Source organism: Protopterus annectens, chromosome 5.part1 (assembly GCF_019279795.1).
Source record: "Protopterus annectens isolate FY-2018-M chromosome 5.part1, PAN1.0, whole genome shotgun sequence".
In the NCBI taxonomy this organism is placed as follows: domain Eukaryota; kingdom Metazoa; phylum Chordata; order Ceratodontiformes; family Protopteridae; genus Protopterus; species Protopterus annectens.
This window is the reverse complement of record NC_056736.1, coordinates 566398196-566417128: the sequence shown is the minus strand read 5'-3', so window position 1 is coordinate 566417128 and position 18933 is coordinate 566398196. Positions and strand designations below refer to the sequence as shown.

The 18933-nt window shown below is 45.7% G+C and overlaps 1 protein-coding gene across 1 annotated transcript in view; it reads right to left on the bottom strand.

Annotated features, from left to right (window-relative positions):
* Window positions 1–18933, bottom strand: part of XPO4 (exportin 4) — a 1500264-nt gene that overhangs the window by 662355 nt on the left and 818976 nt on the right. Inside the window, exon 11 of the mRNA XM_044073186.1 lies at window positions 18158–18334. Within this exon, the coding sequence (XP_043929121.1) occupies window positions 18158–18334 (177 nt within the window). The remainder of the gene's footprint in view (window positions 1–18157; window positions 18335–18933) is intronic.

The following is an 18933-nucleotide window of genomic DNA, read 5'->3' as shown; positions in this document are numbered from 1 at the left end:
ACATATTCCAGATGCTGTAGAAGGTCTTCCTCTTCTTGAGCCAGAATCAGGCAGTCGTCCAAGTAAGGATAGATTTGAATTCCTTGTAGCCTGAAGTAAGCTATCACTGGAGCCAGAACCTTTGTGAATACTCTGGGCAGTAGATAAGCCAAAGGGCAATGCAGAGAACTGATAATGAGAATTTCCAGCTCGAAAACGCAGATACTTCCTGCAACTTAGTCTTATAGGCACATGAAGGTAAGCTTCCTTGAGATCTAAAGTTACCATCCAGTGATCTTTGCCCAGCAGAGGTAAAAGCTGTTGTAACGTCAACATCTTGAACTTGGGAATGTCCAGATAAGTGTTGAGGATAGATAAATCCAAAATTGGTCTCCACGTGTTCCCCTTCTTTGGTACTAGGAACAGGCGAGAATAAAATCCTAGGCCCCATTCTGATACAGGGACTGGCTGAATGGCCCCTATTTGGAGTAACACAGAAATTTGCTTGTGAGCCTCTTTCCTTTGTGGAGGAGGAGCGTCTGGCATGCCTTTGAAAGGGGTAATGTATGGAAATAAAACCTGTAACCGTGGTGAATGATATCCAACACCCATCTGTCTTGAGTAATTAAATCCCAATTTTCTTTGAAAAGAGACAGTCTTCCTCCCAAAGGAGCTGCCAGACGAGAATCTACTGGCAGCTGAAAAGGCAGGTCATTGGGTCTGTTTACGAAAGGACTGACCCCTGCCCTCACCAGAAGTCTGAGCAGGTGAACTCCTGTTCTAGGCCTAAAAGAACCTTGAGCTCTGCCCCTACCACGTCTAGACCTACCCCTAGACTGGGAATCATAAGCAGGATATGTCCATCCCTTAGTAGGCCAATTTCTACTAAACTTGTGGTTGCACCCAAAAATCTTTAACAGTTTGCATAGACTTAGCTTTGTCCTCCATTTTCTTTAAAACTGCTTCCACAGGCGAACCAAACAACACATCAGACTGTAAAGGAGCATCCAAAATCCTTGTCTTAACATGCTCAGCTAAATTCTGATCCTCAACCAGGCATGCCTGCGAAGAACAGAACTAGTGGCAGCCACCCTCGAGGAGGCCTGTACAGCATCAAAACCACATTGCAAAGAATGCTTACCCACTTGTTCAGACACATGAACTAAATCCAGCAACTCTTTACACTCAATACCTTCCCAAAGCATCCACCTTAGATTTCAATTGTGAAAGGAGATAATTTTGATATTTTAGCATGTGAAACTGACAATTCAACGCCCTCATGGCTAAAGTGGAAGAAGTATACACTTTCTTTCCCCATCTATCCAAAGCCCTTGCCTCTTTATCAGTGGGAACAGGGTTTTTAACAACAGAGGCCTTAACACCTTTAGGTCCCTGAGAAACAGTTTCCGGGTCTGCCCTAGGACTCTTAAAAAGATACTTATGAGCTTCAGGCACCCTATAGTACCTATCAGGTTTAACAGGAGCAGGAGGCAAAGAGTCAGGGTTCAGGGAAGCCTCTGCAAAAACATCTTCCACCACATTCAACACAGGAGGTATAGCTAAGGGCCTATGCTGGGGTAAAAACAAGAATTCCCTAAGCCTTTTCCTGGAATCAGAGTAATCTTGTCCTTCCCATTTAAAGTGCTCCCTCATGGAATGCAGAGTCTCTGAAAATGAGAAATCCTCAGGAGGAGAAGCTGTAGGAGTGGAATCATCCACATCAGAATCAGAATAAGGAGGATACTCCTGCAAGTCTTCCATGAAGACTCAGAAGCCTCTGAACACTGTTCAAAACTCTCAAATTCAGGTTCCACCCTAGGCCTCTTATCAGGAGGGGACATAGAACCTCTAATCATAGTAATCAAATCTTCTGCCATTTTAAGCATATGTTTCTTAGGCACAGAACCTGAAGTGCTAGGAGAAGCCCCCACTGAAGCTAAACTTGGCCTACCTCTCAAAGAAGTTTTGGAAACAGAAGGAGAGGCTCTAACTACCTTGGGAAGAGAGGGAAGAACAGTTACCTGAGAAGCCCCTCAGCCTGGCCTACCTCCTGAGAAGGCACATCCTGTAACAGTAAAGTCTCTGCCTGAGACTCCAAAGAAACTCCTGGCAAATCCTCTGGCTCCACTGAGCCTTCTAAAGAACCGGCGTCCGGGACTGCGGTTCATCAACCCTAGGCTTTGCTGTTTTGTCCTTGCGCTTTTGGCCAGCGGGCCGGAGCATCCGGCGGCATTTTATAATTACAACGCTTCCCAAACACTAACCTGGCACAGTCTAACCTTCTCTTAATAGTGCGTTTGTTAAATCTAGCACAAGAGCGGCATCCAACAACGTCGTGCTCAGGCCCTAAACAAGGTATACACAAGGTATGGTAATCCCTATGAGGTATCTGTTTCCCACAAGAAATACAGTTATTCACTTTTTCTGACATCCGGTTAAATACTGAGGCAAGAAAAAACCAAAATGTTCCCCAACGGGGTACTTAGCCAACTTTGATTCGGTCTGAAACTCCGACTTCAGAAAATTTCAGAACGCCAACCTGCACTCGCAAAACTGCTTCTGCATCGGACCATGCGGCAAAAAAGACTGAGGATATGATGTCGGTCATGCGCATTAGTACCCTGATGTACTGACGTCAGTCTAATGCGCCCTGACCGACGTCAGCCATATACTTTGGTATCCGGGCCGACTGGACAGCGGACTACCCAATAGTTAGGACTGCAGCAATGTGGAATGAAGAACATCTCTTGGAGCCTTTTCTTCGAGTCGGAGTAGTCCTGACCTTCCCAGTGGAAATGTTCCCTCATGGTATGTAAAGTTTCCCCAAAGGAATAATCTTCACGGGGAGAAGCTGAGTGAATGGAGTCTTCAGCATCAGAATCTTCATAAGGTGGAAAGGAGCAATCCTGTTCCTCAGAGGAGCCTGAGGAAACAGACACTTTATCAGAGGAGGCATAATCCTCCTCTTCTCTAGGCCTTTTGTCGGGGGGGGGGGGGGTTTGGGAACCCCTGATTAAAGAAATTAAATCTTCAGCCATTTTAAGCATCTGTTTCTTAGGCATAGAGCCTTGACCTGGAGACTGAAAAGTAGTCTTTTTTGGTTTTAGAGGGGTCTTAATCTTAGCATAAGATTTTATGATGAGAGTAGTCGGTCTGAAGACACCTTCAGAAACCGAAGGTGTTTCTACAGCACCGGCTTCTCCTACTGCAATGTCGTCGGTAGGACCTAAAAAAAATGGCTGCGTCGGCCTAGAACTCTCTGTTGGAGAGGCCGAAGTGGTCTGGGGATCCAACTTAGCGGTAGCCAGGGGCTGCGTAGGCGCCTCACTGAAAACCAGAGAACCGGCAACCGGCCCAGCCGAGGCCTCGGAGTCTGGCTTGGATCTAGGCTGCCTTTCTTTATCTTTGCGTTTTTTATGCACGCCGGTAGTCGTTTGCTCCGACGGCATAGTGTAATTAAATTTCCTACCGAAGTAGTGTCGTGTGAAATCAAAGCATCGCTTAATAGTTCGCTTATTGAACCTAGCACAAAACCGACAACCAGTGACGTTGTGGTCTGGGCCTAGGCAAGGTATACAAAAAGAATGAAAGTCCTTATGAGGTATTTGCTTCCCACAAGAAATGCAATTAACTTTTTCTGACATCGGACTATAACTCGATTTGAAAATCTCAGGTGTCGACCAACTGGCACTTGCGAACTGCTTCTGCTTCGGGCACCACGCAGCAAGAAAGACTGCAGAAAATGGTGTCTGATGCCTCTGATATACCCCTGACGCTCTGACGTCAGGGAAGAAGCGACAGCAACCGACGCCGGACCAAGACTTTGGAATTCGGGCCGACTGCGGTCCGCCTGACAGCAGGATAACCAAAGCGTGATGACTGCAGCAGGGTAACACGATGAACATCTTGAGAGAGTCAGGAACCCTGTAATATCTATCAGGTTTTCTGGAAGCAGGAGGTAAAGAGTCAGGGGCCATGCTAGATTCCGAAAAGGCATCATCAACAATGTCCAGTACAGGAGGTATAGCTAAAGGCCTGTGCTGGGGCAGGAGTAAATCCCTAAGCCTCTTTTTAGAATCAGAGAAATCCTGACTTTCCCAAAGAAAAAGCTCCCTGAGAGTATTCAAGGTTTCACCAAAAGAGAAATCCTCTTGGGGGGGGGGGGGGGCAGAGGGAATAGAGTCCTCAGCATCAGAATCCTCATAGGTAGATAAGGGTAGATCCTGGTCAGAGGAAACAAATTTCAGAATCCTGGTCAGAAGTATCATAAGCAAACTCAGTGCTAGGTCTCTTACAGGTTCATAGGTTAGTACTAGGCTAAGTGCCCTTATGAGACATTGTAAGCCTAGCCAATTATTCCTTGTGAGACTCAAACCCTGCACCTAGTGTTTGTAAAGCAAACACCTTAACCATTAGGCCACCCTCTCCCTTCTTAGAGGGGGAAGGTTGGCTTTCCCTTATTAAAGTAATAAAGTCTTCAGTCATTGTTATCATTTGTTCTTTAGGCATAGAGGCCTGACCATGCGGTCTGGGCATCAGTTTTCTAGACATGGTTCGAATTTTAGGCCAGTTTAATATGCAAGTCAGTAGGCCTGAATACACCCTCAGAAGCCGGTGCCTGCACAGTGGCTCCGGACCCATCCAAGGTAGAGACATCCGCAGGTTCCACAGTTGAAGCATCTCGCGGCATACTGGACTCCGAATGGGTCTCAGTAGAGGCCTGCGAATCTGAAGTAGCGGGTATCAGGGGCTGCAAAAGTGCCTCATTGAGTACCGGCGAACTGGGCAGCCTGTCTCTGTCTTTATCTTTGCGTTTCTTCGGAATGTCGGTAGTCAGATGGCTTACCGAAGACATATCAGGATAATTGAACAGAGCACCAAAACATTTAGAAGCGCAAATATACAGACGACGGATAGTTCATGGTTTAAATAAGGCACAAAACAGACAGCGAGGTATGTCGTGGTCAGGGCAAGGAATGCAGTACGAATGAAAATCTTTATGAGGTATTTGCTTTCCACAAGAAATACAATTAATTACTTTTACTGATATCGGTTTAGAGCAAGAAAATGTTTCCACAATGGGGTACTTAGCTTTTAGTTGAAGACTTCGGTTCTGAAACTCGAAAACGAAAATTTCAGGAGTCGGCCGACCAGCACTTGCGAACTGCTTCTGCTTCGGGCACCGCACAGCAAGATTGATGTAATGATGTCGGCTGCATGTTTTATACCCTTGACGTCATGGAAGAAGAGAAAGCAACCGATGCAGGACCCAAGACTTTGTTAATCAGGTCGACTGATGGTTACCTGCAAGCAGATGACCCAAATGTAATGACTGCAACAGTGAAACACGAAGAACATCTGGAGCCTGCCTTTTCACAGGCTTATGAAAGGAAGGTTTACCTGCAAGCCTGTAGGACTTGGGGGCCCCGGCAACCACTGAAGGAGCAGCAGGAGTTGAAGGAAGAAGTTTGCTGTCAGAGCACAAAACGGAGGCCTCAGACCCCGGAGTCAGCTTAGCGGTTCTGGCACCAGTCGAAGAGACGACCAGCAACAGGTCGGCAGACAAAATGGAAGCCGAAGGCCTAAGGCACTCGGACTCGATCAAGGCCTGCGGTTATATATCAGCGGACTGCAGGGACTGAGAAAGCGTCTCACTGGCTCCTGCCTGACTGACTACCAACTTAACCACATCTGAGGACTTAGTTTCTGAGGCCTGTCACTGTCCTTGTCCTTACACTTCTTCGGAATATCCGATGCCTGAAGACCGGTGGACGCCATACCAATGAACTTAGGCCAAACTCCAAAATGCAGAGCCAAAATCTTAGCCTGACGATGGACAGTACGCGGATTAAAGGAGGCACAGAGATCACAATTGGGAATGTCATGGTCAAGGACTAAACAGATAATGCAATAGGAATGAAAATCTCTGGGGAACTTGCGTTCCACAGGTAAGGTAATTATTAACCTTTTCTGACATTCATTAAAGCAGGAAAAGAGGATCCCCAACAGGGTACTTAGCTGCAGTAGACTTCAATTCTTGTAGTTGGAAACCAACCAAGGTAATCTGCCGACCGGCATTCGTGCATGAAAAGCTTCTGCTTCGGGCTCCACAGCAAGGAAGACTGAGGAAGGGACGTCGACTGCCTCCTTTTGTATCAGGCGCCCTGACGTCCATTACAACAGACAGCAGCTGATGTCATTTTTACTTATCTTTGGTATTCTGGCCGATCGAGGGCTACCCGGGAGCTGGATAACCCATTAGTTAGGACTGCAACAGTGAAACACTATGAACATCCAATGTTGTCTTGGCCAAAAGGGGGTCAACAGTAAGATTTCTGGTTGTCCCCGGTGGATTTTCAGTAGAACCTTTTGGGGAAGTGCGAAAGGGGGGAATGCATGAAGAAAGATAGAGCTTCCACCTTCCATGCCAAAGGATCTGGGACCCTGGCACAAAATTTGGGAAGTTGTCTATTCATGTGGGAGGCAAAGAGATCTGAGGTACACCCCATCGATGGACCATGCCCAGAAACACATCCCTGTGTAACATCCATCTATGGGATTCAGTCATGGACCTGCTGTGTGTCTGCCAAAACATTCTGAGTCAAGGGAATGTAGACAGCCTGAAGGGAGATTTGACTTTGCAAAGCTAACTCCCAGGCCTGTAAAGTAAGTCTGCACAGTTTGTCCCTTACTGTTTATTGACATACCAGAGGACCGTGGTACTGTTGTGAACCACCTTAAGACCCCTGGAGAAAGCACAGGCCTGAAGGTTTGGAGGTCAAAAATGAAGGCCCTCATCACTTTTACATGATATGCTCCCTTGTTTGGCCTGGAGACCAGACATCTCTGACCTTCCAGGATTTCAGTGCTGCTCCCCATCCTAAGTCTCATGCATCAGTGTACAGCTCCTAAATGGGGAGAGGTGGTTGTAAGGGTAGACCTGGGTTCCTTGAAACATGAAGTCTCCATCAGTTTATACTCCTTTTTCAAGCAAGGTAGGAGTGGATAAAGTCCTGAGGAAGAGTGCTGCATCCAAACTACCCTCAAGAACTGGAATTTTCTCATGTGTAACTTGGCTAAAAGGAGCATGGGGATAGTTGAAGCCATGAACCCCAAGAGGTGTAGAAACTCCCTGGCAGTCAGGGACTAGAGCAGCAAGAGGTCCTGGAAGGACGACGTTATGGACAGGACCTTTTCTGGAAGGAAGGAGGCTAGAATCCTGTCTGTCTGAATCCTGCAGCCCAGGAAAATGTAGTCTTGGGAAGCGATCATGGCAGATTTCTGATAGTTGATCGTGAACTGTAAACTCTCTCCAGGAGAGACACCATGAAGGAGAGATTCTCCTGAAGGGTGGCTGGAGAGGGAGCCTGGTGGAGTATGTCGTCTAGGTAACAGAAGATCTGTACGCCCTGTGGTCTGCAGTAGGCTATGACAGGAGATAAGCATTCGGTGAAGAACCTTGGAGCCACAGACAGTCCCAAAGGGCAAAACACAGAAATGAAAATGTAAGGCAGCAACAGAAAAGCGAAGAAATTTCCTGAACCAAAGGTGAATGAGGATATGAAGGGAAGATCTTTGATGTCTAATGACACCATAAAGGCCTGGAGAAGAATGAGAGGAAGAAGGGTGGGTAAAGTTAGCATTTGAAAGGTGGGAACCTTTGAAAAGGTACTTAGGTGGGAAAGATCTAGAATGGGCCTCCAAGGGCCATCCTTCCTGGGAACCAGGAACATCCTCGAGTAAAATCTTTTTCCAACTTGGCAGGGTAGGACTTCCTCTGAATAGTGCCTCGAGAAAGCAAGCTGGATATGACCTGGAGGAATTATTCCAATTGTTCTTTTGGAGGTTGTGGAATGCCTCTGAAGGAGAGAAGAGTTTTCCAGGGTTTCTTTTACCTTTTGTAAGACTGTGGCCTGGCAGGCTTCTTGATAAAGGTGGTTTTGGTAGGATAATTCTTCTGAAACCTAGGGACAAGGGAAACAAAGTTATGTTTTAGATCTTGCAGCTCCTTGTCCTTTTCTTGTAAAGATTTAAAAAGTTCTACAACTCGGGTACCAAATAAGGTCTTGTTGTCCAGATGGGTATCCATGACCTGTGCTTTAATATTACTGGGCAAAGTTTGGAGCTTGAGCCATGAACACCTCCTCAGGACAGATCCAGATGCATCTGCCCTTGCTGAGGCCTCCACAGCATCATAACTGCAATTAATGGAGTGCCTGATAACCTGGGGCTGATGAACTAAAAGAAGACAGCTTAGCCTTGGTGGGAGAATCAGGGAGCTCAGACAGAAGCTTTCCAGCATCTGATTAAAGGACCAAGGAACATTTAGCCATACAAGTCTGATAAATTAAATGCCCTGAAGGCCAGAGTAGCAGAGGTATATACCTTTTTCCCTAACCTCTCCATAACTTTGCTCTCGTTATCTGAGGGAAACATGGAGGTAGAAAGCAGTAATCTGGATGCCCTGTCTGCAGACACTGAAATGGTAGCAGGGTCTGCAGAGGGGGCACTTACTGAGGAATTTGGAGTCATCAGACACTTTATAAGATCTATCTGGGCACTTGGGAGATGAAGGCTGGGAATCAGGGCACTGTGAAGCAGCTGCAAAGGCATCTAAGAAGGCCAGTAGTACAGGGGTATGGCAGATGGAGGGGGAATCCATCTGTAAGAGGTCTTAATACCGGTTTTGGATGTCCGATACCTGGCAACAATCCCACTTGAACTCTCATCTTCAGGACAGTTTCGCCAAAAGAAATATCCTCCTAGGGGAATCTGTGCCATTGGATTCCTCTTCTAGTTAGGCATAACCCAACGGGGAAGAGACGGGCTGAAAAAGCCAAGGATTCATCTCCTGAGGATTCTTCCTCATCTGAGGAAATCTTCTCAGGAGGTCCTCTTTAAGGGACAAGAGGGAGGAAAAACAGAAGGGAGCTTAGGTCTGTTGTAGGGCCATAAGAGCTGGACAGGCCTTGGGAGAAGACCTGCCAATCCAGTGTTTGTTACTGGGGAGCAGGAGAAACAGGTTTGGTCTTAAGCTTGTTCTTTTTTGGAACCTCCATGTGGTGGAAGAGTCAAACGTTAGCCTGCACTCCACAATGTCGGTAGGAACATCCTCTCGCATGATGATCTAGGTGACGCACGCAGGCCTTCAGTAATAACAAGCCATGGTTCCCCCCTATGCCAGAGTCAGACGCCTGGGATTCCCTCGCGGACATGCTGGCAGGGTCCTTTCACGGCCTCCACTGCTGTACCCATCAAGGGAACGTCTACTGATACCAGGATGGCCTCCGGGCCCACATCAGCCTCAGGAGAGGCACCTGGATCCAAAGGAGCAGCAACTACATCAGGCCATGGCTTCGTGGCCTTTTTGGTTGCAGTTTCATCTGAAGGGCCTGACACCACATCCATACCACACACGAGATGCTTAAGGTGTTGATTCTCAAGACATAATGTCAGGGAAGTTAAACGGCTGCAAAGGGTTTGGGGAAAGAAAGCCTTACAGATAGTGCAGGTGGTATGGTTGTGGTTTGGGCCTAGGCAAAACAAGCAAAGGTCGTGAGCGTCCTTATGTACAATCTGCCTTCCACACTAACACTTGCCCTTCCTAGTTGACATGTAATCACAGCCAAATACAGTAGCCAAAATATTAAAGAAAAAAATCCAACAGGGTAATTATCTGAATGAAAGTTCACAAATTCGCTGACGAGCGACGGCCGGAGCAGGCAATCGAACAGGCGGCTGAAAGGTTCTGAGGCTAGTATGTGCTGACATCCACTTTATACCAGACACCTCTTTATGGCCAACATATTGTTTGCTGATATGTGGCTTCGCGCGTACCTCACAGCAGCTTTAGACTTTTGTATTCTTGCCAGACGTACGAGTCAGCCAGGGGTGGACTCCCTCATGTTAAGGACACTGCAGCATATAACAGGACATACCTCTTTTCTATGGACTAGAAAGTCATGAGTAGAAACCTATACACTGCTTTTCTTTTCATATACTCTTTCTATGGAATCCTGCAACAAAAAAGTCTTGTAGCATTGCCTTTATGCCTTGGAAACAGGTGGGATGCATTAGTATACTATTTAAGAACTGAAGCTTATATAGCTGAAATACAATTTTAAGGACGTATTTGTCTTGTGTAATTTTTCCCACTTCTATAAATCTCTTAGGGTGTTGATGGAAGGAGAGGAGTCTGAAGTGGAAGGCTGTCTAGGGTGGAAATAGGGTATCAAAGCATGGAACAAGGGTTTGTCATAGCTGCTCCCTCTTGGTATTTCAACCCTGATGGCCTGTAGGCCTCCATTTCTGACTAGCTTGCCATTTCTACTTCTACTGACCTTTATTTACCCTTTGGCTGTATTTCTTGCCTCTAGTGGTAAGCCCAGTTCTTGGCAGGATAATTATGTCTGTTCAGAGGAACAGGGGAATGAAACAATTTCTTCATAGATTGTAAGGTTTCCCTTTTCTACCGGTCTCAAATACTTGTTCCATGGAAGTGGGGGAAGGTCCAAAAAGCAGCTCCCCCTCCACAGGTACATTAAGGACCTGTGTACGAACATGACCTGGAAGGGGCTGGATTCCGTGTCAGGCATGTCACTGAATTACAGACCAAGTAGCTGCCAAACTGCATGGCATATCCACTGCATCACAGTAATACTTGATACAATGCCTGCCAACTTGGAAAGGCAAGATGCTAGAATTCCAGCATCTTCTCTCTCAAGGTCTTATTCTCAGTCTCCCCAACATTGTCCTTCAAATCAGACAAGAGTAATTCCCAGTATTTTAAACTTGTGCTTGAAAGTTTATGACCTCGAAGGCCAAGGTCGCAGAAGTGTAGATCCCCGCCCCTCCAAAGGGGTCCAAGTACCTTACTTTCTCTGCCACTGAGTAACAGTAGTTTTTCTTTTGGGGGGGGGGGCAGGAAACCATTAGACTCCTTGCTATCACCCATGACCACCACAGCTAGACCAGAAAAGCACAGTTTTGTACCTACCATAAATGTAGATGTCCGATAGGTATGCATCTGCAGTCCTAACATATGGGTTGTCCTGCCTCAGGCAGCCCTTCGGTCGGCCGGATTCCAAAGTCTGGGTCTGGCCTCGGCTGATGTCGCACTTCACCTGACGTCATAGCTGCTGTGGTATAAAGGCATCAGCCAACACCATTTTCCTCAGTGTTTCTTGCCCCAGATGCCAGGTGCCCTCTAGGAAGGCTAAATTTGGATAAATGCAAATAATTCCTAACAGTAGAGAGCAAAAATTACATATATATATATATATATATATATATATATATATATATATATATACACACATATATATACAAAACAAATCCACCATAATAATTTCCCCCAGCTAGCTAAAAGAGGGATAGATACCCTAGGAATACCAGAGGGGAAGGAGGGTGGGTAATCCTGACTGCAGATGCATACCTATCGGACATCTACATTTACGGTAGGTACAAAACTGTACTATGTCCTTCAAGGATGCATCTGCAGTCCTAACATATGGGTAGAATACCATAGCCAAACTGGGGGAGGAGGCACTAAGATAAAGATGGTGTAAGTCAAGATCCCTTGCAACACAGCAGTTGCAAAACCTGCTCGGGATCTGGAGTATAAAGGAAGGTTATAATGCTTGGCAAATGTATGCACGGAGCTCCAAGTAGCAGCTTCTAAAATGTCTTTGGTAGCCACTCCTCGTAGGAAAGCTGTAGTGGTGGCTGTAGCTCTTGTGGAATGAGGTTTGATATTTTCAGGAGTTGTCTTTCCATGAAAAGAGTAGCAAAATCGGATGCAATTTCCTATCCATTTTGAGATTGTCTGTTTTGAAATTGCTTTTCCTTGCATTCCTGTTGCATATGCTACCAGAAGTTGGTCAGTTTTTCTGTTGGTCTTAGTTCTGTCCAGACAGTAGCGTAATTGTCTGTGCACATCCAAGGTATGTAGCAGTCTTTCCCCCCTGTTCTGTGGGTTGGGGAAGAATGTAGGTAAATTAATCGCTTGGTTCAATGATACTCTGGAGACCACTTTTGGCATAAAGGTAGGGTTGGTTCTCAGAGACACTCTATCCTGATGGAAGATAAGGAAGGGTTGTACGGCCATTAATGCCTGTAATTCAGATACCCTTCTTGCTGAAGTGATTGCTAGCAGGAAAGCAGTTTTCCAAGACAAGAACTGTAAATCTGCTGTTGCTGCTGGTTCAAAAGGGGAAGTGTTAACTTTTCCAGCACAAAGTTGAGATCCCATGTAGGTAAAGGTGGTTTCCTTGGAGGCTTTACGTTCATGATTCCTCTCAAGAACTGTCTGAGTAGAGGATGAGAGAAGACAGGAGGATCCATGTTGTATTCTGCTGAGATTGCTGATGCATGAATCTTAATGGAGGAGTAGGACAGGCCATTGTGGAACAGTTCTGCTAAGTATTCCAGGATGTGTGCTATGTTTGCCAATGAGACATTTTCTCCATTTGCTGCACTCCAAATGAGGTATCTTTTCCATTTGGCTGAATAAGTTTTCCTTGTGGAGGGTCTGCGAGCCTCCAGGATAATGTCCTTAACCCTCTGAGATAAATCTGGGTTATTTTGTTTTATGCAATATTCCAAGCAGCCAGCTGCAGTGTTTTCAAGTTTGGATGTAGGATCTTGTAGTTGTTCTGTGTTAGAAGTAAGGGACATAGAGGTAGAGGCCATGCGTGTGTCAGAGACATGCTTCTCAGTAGCGGGTACCAATGTTGCCTCGGCCAGTCTGGAGCTATCAGGATTACCCTTGGCTGATCCTCTTTGATCTTCAGTAGGACTTTGTACATCAAAGGAAGAGGTGGGAATGCATATGCTGTCAGGTTTTTCCAGCTGAAGGAAAGGGAGTCCACCCTCCAAGCAAGTGGGTGGTATGCTCTTGTGCAGAATTTCTTCAATTGCTGGTTGTGTGGGGAGGCGAAAAGGTCTATCTCTGGTAGTCCCCATTTCTTTGTTATGGTTTTGAAGATATCTGGATGCAGCATCCATTCGTGAGCATCCGTGGTAGTTCTGCTTAAGGTGTCTGCTAGTGAATTTTCTTTTCCTGGTACAAATCTGGCCTGAAGTTGAATGTTGAGATTCAGGGCCACATTCCACAGGTCCATTGCCATCCAGCATAGAGGATATGAGTGTGTACCTCCCTGTTTGTTGATGTACCACATGACTGTGGTATTGTCCGTCCTTATCAGCAGGTGACCTTGTTGAAGGAATGGTCGGAATGCCTGGATTGCATGTTTCACTGCCAGCATCTCCTTTAGATTTATGTGTAGATTCAGCTGGTCTTGGGTCCATAGGCCTTGTATGCACTTGTCCACCATGTGTGCCCCCCAGCCTAGGTCTGAGGCGTCCTTGGTGATGGTCTGGATTGGATGAGGTTTGTGGAAAGGCAGTCCTCTGTTCAACTGACAGGCCTGAGCCCACCACTGGAATTCTTGCTTCAGGCATGGAATTATTGGAATCTGGGCTTCTAGACTGTGCTTGTGTTGAGACCATACATTCCTTAGGTACCATTGCAACTTTCTCATATGCAGCCTGGCATGCAGAATCAATATTATGCAGGATGCCATGTAACCCAGGGCTTGCAGGACTTTCCTTGCAGTAAGCTGAGTTTGTGTTGTTAATGTCATGAAATATACTGGTAGTTGCTTTTGTTTTTCTTCTGTGAGAAAAGCCATCTGAGTTGATGTATCCATTTCTGCACCCAAGAATGTTATCCTTTGGGATGGTACTAGTCTTGATTTTTGCATGTTGACTGTGTATCCCAAGGCTTGCAACAGTTGTATGACCTTTTCCAAATCTTTTGTTAATTTTGCCTTGTTGTCCGCTTGTATTAGGCAGTCGTCCAGGTATGGGTAAATTTGAATTCCCTGAAGCCTGCAATGAGCAATTACTGATGCCAGGCATTTCGTGAATACTCTGGGCACAGTAGATAAGCCAAAGGGCAATGCTGAGAATTGATAATGCTCTGATCCTGCAAGAAATCTGAGGTGTCTTCTGCAATCTGGTCGTATAGGGACGTGCAGGTATGCCTCCTTGAGATCTAGAGTCACCAGCCAAGACTCCTTGCCCAGCATGGGAAGAAGTTGCTGGAGGGTCAGCATTTTGAATTTTGGAACAATGAGGTATGTGTTCAGAGCGGACAAGTCGAGAATAGGTCTCCATTGATTTTCTTTTCTTGGTACAAGGAAAAGCCTGGAGTAAAATCCTTGGCCTTGTTCCATAGGCGGTACCTTTTCTATAGCTCTCATCCTTAGTAAGATGTTGATTTGTCTTAGAGCGTCTGTTTTTTGGCTTGGTGGTAGGTTTGGCATTCCTCTCTTTTTTGGTAGAGTGTGGAAGTGAAACCTGTAGCCTTTGTCTATTGTTTGTAAATTCCATTTGTCTCCTGTAATGTAATGCCAGTTGTGGGAAAATAAAGCTAGTTTTCCGCCCAAGGGTGCTTCCAGTTGTTCCCTGGCAGGTGGAATCAGAGCCAAGTCATTGTGTCTGCCCTGTGGAAGTGGTTGTAGTTGAATCTGTGGCAGTACTTCTCTGGTTGGTAGGTTGCCACTGACGTCCCCTGTAGGCACCCCTGGATTGACCTCTGCCTCTTGGGCATCTATTTCTGCCTCTCTGTGCTCTGGAGGTGTCTGGAAAGGACCAATTCTTCGAAGGCCAATTTCTGCTAAACCTCGGAGGTTGGACCTGTAAGAAATCCTTGACTGTTTGGACAGATTTTGCTTTTTCCTCCACCTTCTTTAGAACCTCCTGTGCAGGGGAGCCAAACAAACTTCGTTTCTCCATAGGAGCATCTATGAGTTTTGACTTAACATGGTCTGGTAAGGATTGTTCTTTTAACCAGGCATGCCTTCGAATCCCTGTTCCAGTCATAGCTGATCTAAAGGAAGCCTCCAGTGCATCATAGCCACATTTTAAGAAATGGTTACTGACCTGCTGAGAGTTATGTACCAAATCCTGAAGGGACTTGCGGTCTATAGGTTCAGGAGAGGACAGTTTTTTTATTTAGCTGGTCTAACAAATTCCTGGTACTGAATCATGTGAAATTGACAGTTTAAGGCCCTGGCCGAAAGAGTAGCAGAAGTATAAACCTTTTTACCCCATCTCTCTAATGCTCTAGATTCCCTTTCAGAGGGAGAGGATTCTTGGCAGAAGCAGCTGCCACAGCTTTAGGGCCCTGTGAAATGGTTTCAGGATCTGCAACAGGAGCCTTATACAAATGGTAGTGTGTGTCCGGGACCCTGTAATATCTGTCAGGCTTGGCAGGGGCCGGAGGAAGAGAATCAGGGGCAGTACAGGCATCATTATATGCATCATCAACAACTGTTAGTACTGGAAGAATGGCTAAAGGCCTATGCTGTGGTAAGTGTAAGAAAGTCCTTAGCCTTTTCCTTGAATCTGAAAAATCCTGGCCCTGCCATTGAAAGTGTTCCCTCATAGCATGTAAGGTTTCCCCAAAAGAAAATTCTTCAGGAGGAGAGGCAGAAGGAATGGAATCTTCTGCATCGGAATCCTCATAAGGAGAGTATGGGCCTTCCTGAGGGTCTGAGATATCTGAGTCATCCGAGGAATAGTCTGTAGAAACAGGTTCCGGGGGTTCAGTCCTAGGCCTCTTATCTGGAGGGGGTTGAGAGGCCCTGTCTGGGTGAGGTTGGGATCCCCTGATCAAAGAAATGAGATCCTCAGCCAGGCTGAGCAGTTGAGAACTAGAGGTAGGCCTGTGTGAGGGAGTTTTAGCAGGTAAGGCCTTAGAAGATTTAGCTGCTTTAGCCCTGGAAAAAGCCTTGAGAGACATAGATGCAGGGGGTCTAGCAGCCCCACGTGCAGGGGTAGATATGTCTAAAGGGATAGTATCTGACAAATCCTGGGTGCTAGCTTCTGTAGGGGCAATTTCAGTAGCCGATTCAACCATGCTCTGTGAAGCCTCGGCTATCGGAGGCCTGCTTTCGGCCGAAGGAAGAACCGAGGACTCTGTTTCAGCCGAAACCGAGACACTCACAGTTGGCCTAATCGTGGTTTCATCCGAAACCGCGGACCGCGAGTGTCGGTCCTTTTCCTTGCGCTTTTTAGCTAATTGTGTAGTCGGAGTCTCCGACGGCATTTTGTATGCAAAAGCGGGACCAAAAAACTCCTCTGCAAACTCCGACCGACGTCTAAGCGTCCGTCGGTTGAAGGAAGCACAGGCTAAACAAGCTGATACGTCGTGGTCCGGCCCTAAACAAGGAAGGCAGTAAGAGTGGAAATCCTTATGAGGTATTTGTTTCCCACAAGTTAAACAATTATTTACTTTGTCTGACATCGGCTGAGGCAGGAAAGAGTCCCCAATGGGGTACTTAGCTTTTTAGAAGTCTTCGGTAGTAGAAATCTCTGGATATGACCGACCGGCACTTGCGAACAGCTTCTGCTTCGGGCACCGCGCGGCAAGAAAGATTGAGGAAAATGGCGTCGGCTGATTCCTTTATACCACAGCAGCTATGACGTCGGGTGAAGTGCGACATCAGCCGAGGCCAGACCCAGACTTTGGAATCCGGCCGACCGAAGGGCTGCCTGAGGCAGGACAACCCATATGTTAGGACTGCAGATGCATCCTTGAAGGACATCAGGATTTTTGTGCATGTATCCACAACCCTACAGAACTGGTCAAGTTTCTTTGGAGCAGAGAACTGAGTCAGGATGCTAGGATGCACAGGTAAAAGCAACCTCTATGGCCTACATGACAGGAGGCATGGCTAAAGGTTATGGCTGTGTTTAGACCTAGAAGCTGCCTGTACCTTTTCTGGGCATTAAAGAACTCTTCAAGTTCCCATTTAAAGTTGCGTTTCATCATACTGAGTGTATCACTAAATGAGACTTCCTCAAATGATGAAAGCAGAAGATAGGGTGTCCTCAGTGTCTGAGTCACAGCTGGGAAAGAGGGGAAGAACTCATGTCTGAGTCACAGCTGGAAGGTGGGATCTACAAGATATATGCTGGTTTATCAATTTCAAATTCACAGGAATCAGAACCCTCAAAGGGAGGAGGCTCCCTTTTTCTTTTTCTGAACTGGGGCATCTCATTCTGATAGCTGATCTGAAAAAGGCTGCAAGTTTTTAAGAAAAAAGACAACATCCTGAGCAAGCTTCACCAGATTCTGAGTGTCAGCATGGAATGTGGAAGGGCAGGGAACCTACACAACTCAAGCTGTGGCAAGATAGTGGGGACCAAGATTTGGATGAATGTGTAAATCTAGGACAGGCCATCACCTTGGATGCCTCACCACACGCTTGGCTAGCTTGGACTTCTACCATGATCTTGCAGATGTAGAATAAAAAATACACCAAGGGGATACCACTCATTCTAGATAATCACCATAAAGTCACTGGACCAAAAGCCCATGCAGAGGTATCTAGACTGACCACTGGTTAAGTTAGTTTTGGCACCAGAGGATATGCCATCATGGGGGGGGGGGTCAGCCTCCACACACCAATGCTACATGACTCAGTAAAAAGGCATTGGAAAACAGGTCTGGAAATGTGCCTCAACCTGGACACCAGTGGACTTAACCTCCTGAAAATCCTCTTCTTAAGGGTGTTTAAGTAACTTGCTCATTTTCAGCACAGATTCCTCGGAAGACCTGGTCAATGCCATGGCAGTCTTGGACAAGGCATTTGGGAAAGTCTCAGAGAGATTTACCTCTCTTCTTTATAGTCTTATTAAACAGGATATAGAAAGGAAAAAACAGATAAAGCTGTGCACAGTCCCCAAGACAGAACAGAGTGTGACAGTCTGTGTGGAACTCGCTTTCCACAAATTAAAAAAAAATTCTATACATAAAAGTACACATAAAAGGCACAATAAGATTTTCCACAATGGAGTACTTTACCTACTCTGAAGCCAGTCAGAAAAAATGGACTGATCGTGCTTTTAAGCAGTACACATCTATCCACTCAAACTGTCACAAGAAAGAACTTGAGATGGTGTGTGTGGTTGTCCCTCATACCACAAACATGCTTTACTCAGATGGAACAACGTTTAAAGGAAAAATGTACTAATCTCTGCCAGGCGGGTCTTCTACAGCAGAAGTCTCAAATGTGTAGACTGCTGCAACCATGAACCTTTTGACAAACATATTACTACACTTTTGTTTCCACACAGTAAATGTAAACTGAAGAAATTTAGAACTTACCAAATTCCTTGTACCATCTGGGGCAGCTAAATGGCACTGAATATATGAATTAAATATCTGAACAGCATGCTGAGTGAAGAAACCTTTATGGAAATGTGCATCATCTTGTACTAAAGTAAGCCAGGACTCCAACAGTCGATCATATGCTTCCATGTAAACCATATCATCTTTATCCAGCTATAACAGATAAAGAATAGTTCACTAAACTGAGTGATGGAACAGGTATTATTTCATAAGTTTAGATAATAAATCAAACTAATTTTTAAAGAACTGTCAAAACATTTTGCAGAAAACAGTACAAACCATAAAAACTGACTCCTACAAAATGAGTTGTTTGCAGTAAATATTTGCTCCCTGGGGAACTAGACAGCAAAATTACACAACATACTATCAAGGAAAGCGAGCAATGCAAATGCCCAGACAGATCCTTAACACTTCAGATGGAACTGTAACAGTCCTTAAAAGGATGCAATGTTAAATCCTTTGTCTAACCAGGTTTGCACAATTAAACAGCCGCTTATCAATTTCCCAGAAGTCATTATCAGAACTGATGAAAGTAAATAAAATAGTCCTTTAGTCTGAAATTAAGCAATCCATTTTGAGACTTAAGTAAATGCTCCTTAGACCACAGATTATCTCTAATTCAGGAACAAAACTTACAAGTGTTTTTTTTAACAAAAAGTACAATAAAGAACCGGATATTACAGTAGATCAACTGCTGCGGCAGTCCTGATTAACAAAACTTCAACTGTGGGAGACCCAACATTTGACGTGAC